This window comes from Centruroides sculpturatus, unplaced genomic scaffold (assembly GCF_000671375.1).
Source record: "Centruroides sculpturatus isolate CEXI.00-Female unplaced genomic scaffold, Cexi_2.0 scaffold680, whole genome shotgun sequence".
Lineage (NCBI taxonomy): Eukaryota > Metazoa > Arthropoda > Arachnida > Scorpiones > Buthidae > Centruroides > Centruroides sculpturatus.
In genome coordinates, this window is record NW_019384843.1 from 441,439 (window position 1) to 455,730 (window position 14,292).

Below are 14,292 nucleotides of genomic sequence, written 5' to 3' on the forward strand. Positions count from 1 at the left end.
TCAAGTGTCTGGTCTGACCTGTAAACAGTGCTTCTTAAAAATTTCCTAAATAATTTTTCTAACATTAAAGTTTCTACATTTAAATTATCAATTAACAATATATAAAATATATATACTGTATATAGCTGATTATTACTAATACTTTAAAAATTTTAAATAGTAAATATCTTTTAAGTTATAAATAAAATTTATAAATTATATCTTATTAATTTTTGGAAATGTTAAAGCATGATAAAAATAATTGTAAAAGCATTATTATTCAAAACAGATTACATAAATAGTCAATTTTAAGCTGGCTTTTAAAAATATATTTTTACCAACTTCTCTCATTACTTGCAGATATAATAAAAACTCATTCAAGGCAAAATTAAACTTTCTTTTAAAAAATAAATAAAATAAAAATTTTAAAAACTGATAAATAACATTAAAATAATTTTTATTTTTCAATACAATTTCTTGCTATAAAATTATTTCTGCAGCATGAAAAGAATTTCTCCATTATCTTCAACCAATTTCAAATAGTAGGTATCCAAAACTCCTAATTAATTATGGAGTGATCCAACAAATCATAAAGAATAAAACAGGTAAACCAGGTAAAGTTTTATCAGAATGATGATTGAAGCAGAAAATGCTAAAAAGCTGCGAGTTGTATTATCAATCAAAACAGAAATCTAAAAATATAGATATTAATGATTCATAGTATTACGAAATGAATTTTGTCTGATTAGCAAAATTATGATTGGTTATCATAAGTACAGAATAAAGTATTCTTCCATTCATTCAATAATGATTGACAACTTTACATTTCATTTATTTATTTTAAAAATTCTTAAAATAATGTCACTGAAAAGAAATAATTTTGCCTGAAAAAAACCCCTAAAAAGTAGAATATAATAAGTCAATAATTATATACTTACTGTTTACTTACAGATTTATATTTAACACAATTTAAAAGCATTTTAGAATAAATTCTATAAAAATACAATCTTTGAAGCTCAATAATAGTCTGTGGCACATTAAAACATCAGTTAATTCCAGTGTTATGAGGACTTGTTCTTTTAAAAAAAAGTAGAGATAAAAATCTGTTAAACTTTTAAAATAAAATCAGATAAAGATAAATAATATGTGCATAAAATGAGGAGTATATTTAATCTTTCCTTGTTATTATGTTGTTAGTAATTTTAATAATTTTAAAGTAATTAGTAATGTTGTTAGTAATGTTAGTCATTGTGTTATTATGTTGTTTTTATTATATTTCTTTTACATATCATTATTATTTTTGTATTTATTATTCTATCTGTAATTTTTTATTTTTTACATTAAAATATTTTAAAATTTCAAATTATTTGTAGAGTAGAATACATATAAAAACTAGAAACTTCCATCAAGTATGACAGAATACTTTTTATGAGAAAGTAGAAATTGAAGAATTGAAAAGAGATATAGCTTGTTACATCTTTACTTGCAATTAAATAATAGAATGTCATGTGGTCACTATGAAAAGATTTTTTTTAAATTTGTTATAGAAGTAACACAATACAGGTATCTTTTTTTAAAATTTGAATTTTAAATTTAATGAAGTAAGATTAAAATACGCCATTTGTCAAAATATTTAAAAATACAACTTAAGGGAAATTCCATTGTCAAGCATGAACTAAATAAGGTCACTGACATCACTAACATTAGTGCAATCACAAATCTGAAATCAATAAAACATTTATTCTATAGCTAATGTTTCTGCAAAATAAGTAGCCTATACTTTCTATCAGAACTTAAAATAAATAATACCAAAATTTGATTTGGATTGGACAAAAATTGCTGGAGTTATAAGGAATTCACACATAAACACACACATAGATGACAGCTTTTATATTATTAATACAGTATATAAATTAAATAAAATTCAATAAATAATTTTATTAAAAAGGATTTTTACTTTTTCTATTGAAGTATTTTCAGTTACAACAAATTTGTACAGACATGCATCATATATTTATATATATATACATATTTAGTACACTCTTCTATGATGTGCAAGCTTCATTATGAATTCTTTACAAAAACAAATAATGAACTTTAGTACAGTTAACACCACTTAACAGAGCATTGGAGAAAGGAGCAGTTTGGTTAAGAGAGCAATCTGCCATACTCCTGATTTTCTCACTATATTTTAATTTGCAGGACTCTGACTAACATAGCACTGGATAATAGAGCAGTCTGTTTAAATAAGAGTCATGTTGGTGGCATTTTTTTGAGCAGCAGCTTGCATAAGGGAGTATATTCTAAAGGAAAATTTATAAAAGGTCTATCTTTAATCTTAAGGGCATATGACAGCAGGAATCTATACTATATTTGTTGAGATTTGATGAAACCTTCCATTGGTCAGTTTTTTAATAATGGATAGTCAAGATTTCTTTACAGAATCATAATTTGAACAGGTTTTATGGGACACGTACAAGAAGCATTTTCATATTAAAACGGTATATATCGTAAAATATATATGAACAAATAATACAGATCATATGTATGTCCTCACAAGGCAAGAAGTGATTAGTGACCAGATTTCAGAAGTCACACAACCTTTAAGGCAGTATTGTACTTATTTCTTTTTATATTGTACTGTACATCTCATTAGAGAGCATTCAGAAATTTTGGAGCAAGAATGTTCATATCTTTTCAGCTAGGTCTCCTACTGTATTTCTAGAAAGAAGTAAAAGTAATGTGACTGGTAAATATATTACATTTATCAATTACTTGATAGAACAATAAAATTGATTATAAAAGAATGGCAACCAATACGCAAGTACAGTAAAATTATGTGATAATAAATTTTAACATTTCCAAGTGTGTTATAAATTACAGAATGCTCCTAAAACATGAAAAAGTGAAATCAAATAACATTAACACCATCCTGAATGATCTTGTTACTTTGGATAAGGGAACATGACACAGCAATCCCAAGACTATACTATATTTGGAAGATCAATACAGATTTACTACAAATATAAATTATTTAAAAAAAATAAAATTTTAACATAGTAAAATCTGTTTATTGTTATTGCAGATATTGTTATCAGTTGTGTAATGTTATCAGAATTATCATGTCTCAAATATATATGTTAAAATATACTATAAAAACTTTGCCTATAATCAGAATTCAGTTATAGTTATAGACAATCTTCAGATAAATATAGTTATATAATCTTCAGATAAATAAGCATTTTAACATTTTTCTCATATCATTGACTTCAATATGCAATTGATGATGTGCAATTATCATTAGTCTTGTTTTGTACTTTAAAGTTTAAATGTTAATTGTTATTTGCTCACAGTACAGAAGTTAAATTGTTGGCATTTCTTACTCCAATTATATGCAGAATGAATAATAATAAATCTTTAAAGTTATATATTTTATAATTGTTTTAACTTGTCTTTTTTAATGTCAGAGTCAATAAAACCAAAACATTTCCATTAATTAGTCTTATTTACATCCTTAATATTATCAAGTCAATTATTATCACCAATATAAATGAGTCCCAACTGATTACTGTAAGTAGGTTGTACTGTAATTTATTTAACTGAAAGTGTGATTTATGCTCTTTTTTTTAAACTTAAATTATTAAACAATTAANCAATTATATGCAGAATGAATAATAATAAATCTTTAAAGTTATATATTTTATAATTGTTTTAACATGTTCTTTCAATACGATAGTAAAAAAAATCAGAATTTTCACTAATTGTAATCTTATTTACTTATCCAGCTTAATGTTATCATTCAATTGTTGTTGCCAGTATAGAAAAGTTACAAAATGATTACAATAAATTAATTCTACTATATTTTATTAACTAAATCATATATGAAAACTATTTTGATAAGCTCAGGTGCTTTAAAAATGTATACAAATAAATTATAATTTTATATTATAAGAAACTACTAGAAAGATTAAAACTTGGATGCTGGGACACCTGATCTGAAAACATTTTTGTGATAAATTTTGGATTTCTTTATAAGTAAAGCTTAATTTTTATATCATACTATAGACATATGACTATTCTCCAAGTCTATTGATTTAATTTAAAATGAAATTATGCATCTTTTTCTATACTTCATATACAAATAAAACATTCAGAAATATGAAATGAGCCAAATCTTAAGTCTTGCTGATTATTCTCAAGATTAATCTCTTCTCCTAATGAACTACAAAATTCTTTTTGCCAAACTTCAAATTTTCCTTGATATTTTTAATATTGTGCTAAACTTTTTCATTCAAAAGGGTAAGTAATTTCAGATCATGAGATGTATGAAACTCTAAATTTATAGTAAGAGGATACTTTGATAAAAAATGAAAAATTATATGTACTGTACTTTAAAATATTAATTGCACATCTACAGAACTCTTAACTTTATTAATTTTAGAAAACACACAAAAGCAATCTCTAATCTTGATTTTATATTACTATACATGAAATAGTTGAATCATCCATATAATTTGCTTGATGTGCTTCAGGAGTTTTTTAAAATGAAAATATACTAGTCTCATTACTCTTCAAGGCCATTTATAAAATGTTAATATAAAATTAGCTTAATGTTAACTAATTCTGTAGTTGATTAGTATCCAAGCAGATTTCAACAGATCATTAATATCTGACATAAATAACTTGCATCTTTTCTATAATTTTGAATATGTTTTCATATCCTTAGTCTTTCAACCAGGGCTCTTTTTTTCAGCTGGTGCACTGAACCAGCAGTTGCCCAGTAAAACAAATTCTACGTGTTCAGTCAGCCAAATATGCATACTAACAATAATTTTTTCTTATAAAAACAGCATTGGTTTTAACAGATGGTAACTCTTGTAGCATGATCTATCTTGTTGTAAAGTACTTCTTTTATAAATCTGTCTGTCTGATTATGATTTATTTTTATGTAGCAAATGAAAATCATAATTGCATGAGCAATTAGCATTTTGACATAATTTATTATAACACAGCTATCTGGAAGCAATATCAAAATCATATCAAATTAATTACTTTTTTATAATTATTATTTTTATATAGCTTTTATATTATATTTTTTATGCTTGTAATGATTTTTTAAACACTTATATTCTCATACAAATAGTTAAATAATGATATAAAATGTTAAATGGAAAACTTTTTATTTGCACAGTACAGTAACAACTTATCCACAGAGTAAATTATCCATGACTACAGATTGTTTCTGATATACATAATTGAAGTGCTTGTTGAAATAATAATCTTTGTAAACTTCCCAATAATTGGCTTTTGATGCAATAATGATCTACAATTATTTTTATTATATTTTAAAAATATTATGGTGAATAGAAATATAAGCTTTCTGAAATGAAGTGTAAAATAAATCAGAGCAATTCTAATAAAACATGACTACCATTTTTTGTTTAGCTGTTGTCTTCCTAGATACTAAGTTAATCAACACTCCACTTTATATTTAAATTATTTTTAAATTTTTTTTTTCAAATATTCATAGTAACTTTCAAAAAATTTTTAAAATCATATATAAATTAATTTTTTTATAGCAGGTGATTAAACATAAAAAACTGCTAACTATTGCTAAATTTCAATCTTTTAAACCTAGATATATTAAAAATATAAATCATAATAAAAAATATTGGAGTTATGAAGATAATAATTATTTCAAATAAACTCATTTAATATTAATAATATTTGAATGATATACGAATGTTTCAACTGGCTACAAAAAAGATGAAAAAAAAAAAAAAACTCGTATCAAATGAAAAAAAAGCTAATACTCCTAGTAAAATAGACTGTACTCTACAACTTTTATTTCTAGCCTATGTCACTGCTTATACAACATAATAGTTTTTTTTTTTTTATTTTACTTTCTGAAGCACTCTAGCTGCTTTGGGAGGCCAATTAGATGCCATAAGAGTATAGAAATACTGATTATAATGGCTAAATAGCCAGAGAGTTTAAGGTGTCGGCTTGCCACTCTCGGAGATCTGGATTTGGATCAAATTATCAGGAATGTCTCATGGTGGTCTGACCTGTGTATGTTGAATCCTTCCCCATTATATCATACACATGTTTGCATTTGAACATGTATACTATAATATCAACAAATAAGACAAAATTATCAAACATGTGGACAAGATATAATATTAATAGATTGTCCACTTAAAAGTAACCAGTTACCAACAAGTTCATAGAATTTTATAAAAAGTATATGTCTATAGCTTAAATAATTACCATATATTTAATTCTTCAACTCTTTGAAACCATTATTTCATTTATAACATATTTTTATTTCATTATTAACTAACTATAATTTTATATAATTTAAAAAAAAAACGTAAAAAAATTTATTGCTAATATAATAACAGATTTTTGTTCACTTTCATAAATAAAGCTATAATCTTTAGCTCTGTATTAGGGAAAGTAAGCAAAATTTATCAAATATTTTTGAGTGTAAATTCATTTTAAACATTACAACATGGGAAAGTAATAAAAATTTTCAAACAATAAAATATTCCATTTATCAAATTAGTCATATCAACATATTAAAATTAAAAGGAAATATAAATTACTTTCATGAAAAAAATTTTGTATCAAAATTTTTAAATTGTAACTAATAAAAGCAAAACAACCACTGAATAAATGAAAACATTTGCAATTTATCACATCTATATAATAAGATTAATAATTTTCAGAATATTTTAAAATTAACATTTTTGTCACTCATTTTATGTTTTATTCCACAATATCTTCTGCATTACATTGCATCAGATTCAATTTATAATGCATTAATTAACCAATGGCATTTGTCAACTTAAAAAGAAAAGTTTCAATATGACATTTTCAATATCTAAGCTTTTATAAATAGAATTCATTGTTTATTTTGAATATACCATTTTAATTATTACATTAATTATTTTTGTAAGAGTTTTTATATCTTATTTTACTTTCCACAATATATAGTACAAAAAAAAAACTATAATTGTTACATCAAAGATTTCTATTGATGAAGCAGACAGATAAAAAAAAACAAAATACCATTTAAAATAAAAAAAACTTTCTATCATTTGGAAATAATCTTCAAATAATTTATTAAATTAAATTTTAAATCATCATATACTTATGATAAAATAAGAATACATTTTAGGTGTCAGATATTATTTTCATATTTTCTTATATTATCAGAATATTGAATTACCAATTATCTAAATGTAAAACTATCAATATATTTTGATTTTTCTTCTGTTATTAATTTCAGTGTACAGTCAAATAGCATTAAAACAATAAAATATAAGAAAGAGAAACTATTTCATTTAATACAAATTTTTTTAAAATCTTTCAGTTCATCTTTATAGTAGAATCAACAACATAATAAAAATCCAGCAACGAGTTGCTTAACTTTCTTGGCAACATTTGGTAGTGCCATCTGTTATGATATTTTATTTTAAAAACTTTTTATATTTTTAACCATTATAAAATAGCAAAAAGCTTAATTTTGAGGGTAGAGATGGGTTTTATAAAAAGTTGTAAATGTTATCATTAAAATCATCATTAAATCTGACCCTACTGAGATACACATGACCCCCTTTATCTCCCCTCTCCCCAACCTTTAATTGTCAAAATTTTAATAACATTAATGCTCCTAATAAACAAACCTCCCTGCAAAATTTCAGAAATATTCAAGAAAAAGCACAGGAGTTATTAAGCTTCAAAGAGAATTAACAGAATTGTGCCAAACGCACACAAACATCCATAAATACAGAAATTAGCCCCAAATATTTTGCATTTCTTGACATTTCAAGGTCCTCCAAGTCAAAATGTAAAAATCTTGGGGGTGTCATTTTTTGACCTGTCATCATACTCTAACTCTGTTATATATATAACAGCCAGTAAGATAAAAATGAGTAATATTATTTTTTAAAAACATTTTCTAATAATACTGTTTCTTGCTCATTCTGTTTAATTTTATTTCTTTATTAAATTGTTATTCTTTCCATAAGTAATTTTTAATCTTAATCAGGAAATAATTACATATATAATAAATATTTTTGGAATATATGGACCTATCAGCATATAAAATCAAAGGTAATTTAAACTCCTTATTAAGGAAAAAAAATTAAAAATTTATTTGGAACATTTTCAACTTGTTGTTTGGTCAGCTCAAGCTGACCACACCCAACTAAAGTAGTTGCTCCACAGGCATAAAAAAAGTGCCAAAAGCAAAGAAATTGAAAGCAGCAAAATTTTTCAGTTTACATCAAATAAAACATGGCTGAAAAGAGAGTTCAAAAAAGTTTAATTTTTCAGCACTGCTTAGCATTTGTTTTACAACAAAATAGAATGTCATTTGGTCTTGTGCAATTATATCAGTTCCAACTTGCAGTGAGAAATTAAAAATAGCAGAAGATAGTGTACAAAATATGACACCAATTTAAAGACATTTGTGAAACTAATAAGGAAATAATATTACTTGTATAATAAACTAGATTCAAATTCCAAGGATGCCATATTTAAAAAAATTATCTGGATGTCTATTACAGCAGAATCATCATTGAAAAATATTATGTGGAATAAATTATTCAAAACAATCAAATTCAAAATAATATTATAATATAATTTATTATATTTATTAATATTACAGTGTGAAACTGAAAAAACAAAGTACAGTACCGAGAGAGAAGAAAAAAATATGTGAAAGCATAGCTAGCTGTATTAGTAGTTTGAATTACAATTATCAAAGCTATCTTGTCAGAAAAAGATTTGTAAAACATTTTAATGGTGTGTATTTGTTCTTGAATCTAGCTATACATCATTTCTACAATCTTAATTTCAACATCCATTAGCTATTGATGTGCTATTTTGTCCTCTATTTATTTGGATTTTGCATTGAATAAGCAAGACAGATATCTATGAAAAATTTTGAGGAAGTTGTCTCAGATATGGAAAGACAAGAAAAATATTTACAATGATCAAGAATAATCAACAAGTATAAAAACTTATTAAAGTATATTTTTATATTATTTTAAATAAATTTTTCAAGTATTTGGTTAAAAGCTCTGGAGTCATTCTCATACATTCAAAATAAAATTGTTGGTCACTCAAATACATTCTGTAAATTAAATGTTTATTACTTCTAATCTTTCATATTCACCAAAACAGCTGTGTACAGTATCCAAAAACAATGTTTAAGTTTTTCTAGTCATTTCCAACAAAGTGATTGAACATAAAGACTGCTGTAAATAAAGATAAGCAATTGTGTATGTATATATATCATTTATATTACATTTTAACATTTTAATTACTTTTTAGCACACTAGAGTGGGTCTTCATTTCTATATGTGGAATTCTATGACAGAATATAAAAACCTGAAACTAGATAGAATGTGAAATGGCTGGCAATTTCTGTTTCTGTTTTCTGCTAAAGATTTTACACCTGTGGAGTTACTACTTAAATTTCCCCAAAATCCACTTTAATTAGGTAAGTCAAAAATATCTCAAATAAATTCTTAATTTTGGCATCCTTAAACAAGCAATTTCAAATTCCATTTATTTAAATACGGTACCATGTTTTACTCATTTCCAATATAAAATCATTTTAACATAAATTTTAATAACAATTCAAGTATAATATATTTAATAAAATAAATAACTGTATTAATAATTTTTCTATTTGTCAAAAAATAAAAAGTTTATTCTTATTATAAGCTGTCATTTCTGTATTATTTAGATGATAGATTTGAATCATTAGCTTTAAGATATGTGTTGAGTTCAAATGAACTAACAATCATCAATAATTTTGAATTTGATCAATATATCATTTCCATGTTTTGAATATTTATTTTTTCCTACTTTTTTTTTAGTAATTCAAATTTTTTCTTACTAAAAATTAATATAAAAGAAATAATTATTAAATTCTATATCAAAACAAAAAATAGTAGATAGGAGTATGTCTTTTGCATTGTTCTTTTCTAAACATTCAGTTTTATTTTTTTGTTTTGTGTTCAATAAAATCTTACAATCCTAATGAAAACATGTCAACATCTACAATTTATTTTTCTTTAAAGCATTCTTTTTTTCCATCTCAACATACATTTCCAATCAATGTAAACATCTATTCATCTAAACTTCTATTCAAATTTTGTGATTTTTTTTCTTTTCATACACATGTAAAATATCACAAAGAAATCAGTTTGTTTAAAAAGATTAGTATGTTCTCAACTAATGAATTCAAATATTTCTGGAAATTTTCAAGACCATTTGAAAAATCTAATAAAAAAAAATTATGTAAAATATTGATGTAACTTAGTATCCGAGTTATTTAAATATTGATCTTATTTGATAAAAATATTTTAAATGACTGTTATTTTAATAAGATATATTTTTATCTTTTTCCTTTCAGAAAAATCGTTCGCTTCAAGTTTTAATCAAATAAGAAAAAACATAAGTTTTATATATAATTTTATAAATATTTTGTTAATGTCATGTTAAATTAGTTTAATTGATCTTGATGCTCTCTTCAAAATTGTGATATCTAAAGATAAAATAGTTAAGATAAAGAACAAATATAGAATTTAGACAATACACTTATCCTTAATAATAATTTCAAAAATGTTTATTTAATCTTTCTTCAATATAATTAATTGTATATACAGTAGAGCCTCGATTATCCGACCCAATTGGGGACTGGGGTTGGTCGGATAATTGAAAAGTCGGATAACCGAAAAGTATGAAAAAATCCATTATTAGTGTAGTATATTATTACCCATGTAATTAGTATATCGCTATTAACCTACTTCGCATTGAATTTTCATCGATGTTAAGCCTAACAAAAATTTTTTAAAATAATAATCGTCGCTATTGTATCGTTAAAAATTAGAAAATTAAGCCTCGTTTAAATACTGGCTCCCTTTCATGGTCGAATGAGTGTTGCCAGCTAAAACACGTAAAAATAATATTAAAGTAGCCAAGACATAGCCAAATATTGTAGCGCCACATCAGTAGCGGACATTTGAAATTTGCCGACTAGGACGGTCGGTTAACCGAGGTGGCGGTTAATCGGGGGTCGGATAATCGAGGCTCTACTGTAGTTATTACTAAAATATAAATTTTACTATCACCTCTCTTTTAATGATTTGAATATAATAAAAGCTGAAATATTAACAGAAACAAGCCAAATAAACAGCCATTAAATTTTTAATTATGACATTGTTAAAACTGAATTTTTCCTATAATAGCTTTAGCTTGAAAAGTTAAATTATATTAGAGTAAAGTATCTACAAATAAATACACCTTCTTTAAATAACAATGTTAATATATATTTTAAATTCGAAAATATACAGGGTGGGCCAAAAGTCACTTCACTAAGAGCTTGTCTTTATGAAGAGGAAAACACAGGGTCATTTAAAAGATGTTATCTTTCATGTTTAGGCCAAAAAAATCTCCAAGATGTGTACACTATAATGTTAAAAAGAAACTTATGAAATAATTACCATTTAAAAATGAAATAATTTTTTTCCTTTTAAAAAGTGAGTTTTGGCCCACCCTGTTTACTGAAAAATCATATTTGTAAGCTTCTATATATATATATTTAACACAGAACTCTCCTATCAATTTAATGTTTTATATTTATAACTTGTTATATACAGAAACTTTGATTATATTCATTGCTAGACTAACCAGACTTTATTCACTGAATAAATCAAACCATTTTTAATCACTTTTACTATATTTAGAATGAAAACAATCATCTTATTCATCATTCAAAAACTAACTGCAATTCTCATCCTGAAATTACTGTATAACAAGTAATGATAATTTTACTTTAAAAAAAATTTATGCTAACATATGATAGGAATTATTAATAATTTTATAAACACACATTTAAATTATACTAGAAAAATATTTTTAATTGTTTTAGCTAAAATAAAAAAGTAAAAAAAAAAGTATACATATTTATATTTATTTTACTTTTTCTTTTCATTTCTTTATGTATATAAACTGAAAATAATTGTAAGATCTGTTAAATTTAAAGTCTTGTAAGATTCATCTAACATTATATATGATAAAGTGTGTTTGTATAATCTTTAAAATTTAAGTAAATAATTTTTATCATAATATACAAACATAACTAAAATACCTTGTTAACGTATCTGTAATCTATATATAATGACAATTACATTACAAATTAAGACACTATTTTAAATTTTAAAATATTCTGACTATACAAAATAAATTTAATTGGTAAATACAGCTGTCCCTTGATAGTCCGACATTTTGTAATCTGACATGCTCAGTAGTCCGACGCACCTCCCGTCAAGGTATGCGTCCCCGTTACATGTCTTCTTGCACAGAAGCATGTTGTGACATGAATCTCCCTACCCAATTCTTAAATGATGACACACATTTCGTGTGTTTTCCGTGAGCAGTTCTGTTCGAACAGTTGGAGTAGGGAATATTGTAGGCTACTGCTAGCAAAACAATGCCAAATATGTAATCACTTTCGGTAATCCGGACACTTTTGGTAATCTGACACCCCTTTGGTCCCATACCTATCGGATTATCAAGGGACAGCTGTAATTAATAATGTATACTCTAATATATATTAAAACAATAAATACTAAAAAACTATAAATTAAGGAGTGAAAATCATCCACAGATCAGGAGTCTGAAATGCTTAGAAGTTTATGGAAAGAGCTCTCTTATAAAATATCAATGCAGTTAATGTATTTCAAAAAATAAATCATATTGGAAAGGACAACATAATATAATTATATTATATCTTATATTATTTATGGCAAACAAATATTTCAATATCATTATCATTACTAGCTTAAATAACATTAGTTTCTAAACTGTATTATTGTTTATCTAAAATGAAGTTAATTTTCTTTTAAAGATAACACAGCTTAACACTCAATAAACTGCACAATGTTGATTTTTGAGCTATTCAATAGCTATTATTTCTTCTATAAAGTACTTGAATAATTTGTACAACTGACAAAATGAATATTTAATAATATAAAAATATCAACTAATATCAATCAATATAAAATCAGTTGATAAATCTTCTAGCAATATATAAATATAAAATTCTTAATAAAATGATATAAATTAAAAAAAAAACAACTAAAAGTTTAAAGAGGTGAATTCAAAATAAATAAAACAGTATTATATATAATACAGCAATAAAACAGATATCAAAGCATTATTTATTACTTTCGCTTTACATTTATGATTTGTTTAATATGAAAATAAATCAAGTCCGCTTTCAATAACAACATCCATTATATTTGTTCTCGATATTTTAAAAATTTCTAATCTTTCTATCTACATAACATTCACAATTCCACAATAGGAAACTGTGAAATTTATTTCTCCTCTAAACCAAAAATCACTTTACAGTTTCAAATATTTTAAAGTAGCCTTGAATAATATTCAGTTTAATTAATTAATTTAAGCATTTAAAGAAGCAATATAGAGGAATGTCAATCTAAAATTACAAATTTATAAAAGATATATTAGCCTGTTTGTTGTTTCTATCTAGTTTTAAATTCTCTTCCTTTACATATAGATAATGGTAATTAGTTTATAATAAAAAGAAAGCCATAAACGCTTATCAGCTATATCTATATAAAGTTGACAGATGTTATTTTTATCAGTGTATGAATGAATGCAGAAAATATTTTCAAGAGTCACATTAAAATTCATCCTTAATATCAAATTCTAGTGGAGAATTAATCATATAACATTGTCCTTTACTTGTATTGAAATACACAAGAAAATTCAAAAAATATCAGGTGTTTGCTGACGTCATTTTATTTTATTACGTCACAATCAATCAAAACAAAACTTTAAAAGATTTTTTTTTTGCCTCTCTTCTGTTTATACTTAAATAATACACGAATATTATTAAAAAATAACAAAATATTCGATTGCTTTTATTCAAATCGACGTTTAAATAATAAATAAAATGACGAAACGAAACAAAACAGGAAATCCTAACAACATAGTTAACCCTAACGAGACTTACCTTTTAGAGGACATGATTTCCGACGAAATAAAAAAAGAATCAAAAATCATTAACTTAACATCTTCAACGGGATTTACATTACTAAATAACTAAAATTGAAAACCAAATAAACCAATGGTTATCTTTTTTTTTGTTTCTTCTCATCGACTCTCCATCGCACGTGTGCATCCAATATCTCCCGATTGGGGGCGACGCCACGAAACCTGGCGGACGGAAATAGAAACGAAATTTAACTTTATGGTAAATAA

The 14,292-nt window shown here is 24.6% G+C and overlaps 1 protein-coding gene across 2 annotated transcripts in view; it reads right to left on the reverse strand.

Annotated features, from left to right (window-relative positions):
* Positions 1-14,269, reverse strand: part of LOC111630343 (serine/threonine-protein kinase 3-like) — a 49,584-nt gene extending 35,315 nt beyond the window's left edge. The window contains exon 1 of one of the 2 annotated variants that reach the window (XM_023374434.1): positions 14,045-14,269. In XM_023374434.1, the coding sequence (XP_023230202.1) occupies positions 14,045-14,094 (50 nt within the window). In that variant the 5' untranslated portion in view covers positions 14,095-14,269. Of the gene's footprint in view, positions 1-917; positions 1,119-14,044 lie in introns of those variants that run through there. The other variant, XM_023374435.1, reaches the window with a different exon arrangement.
* Between the last annotated feature and the right edge of the window lie 23 nt (positions 14,270-14,292).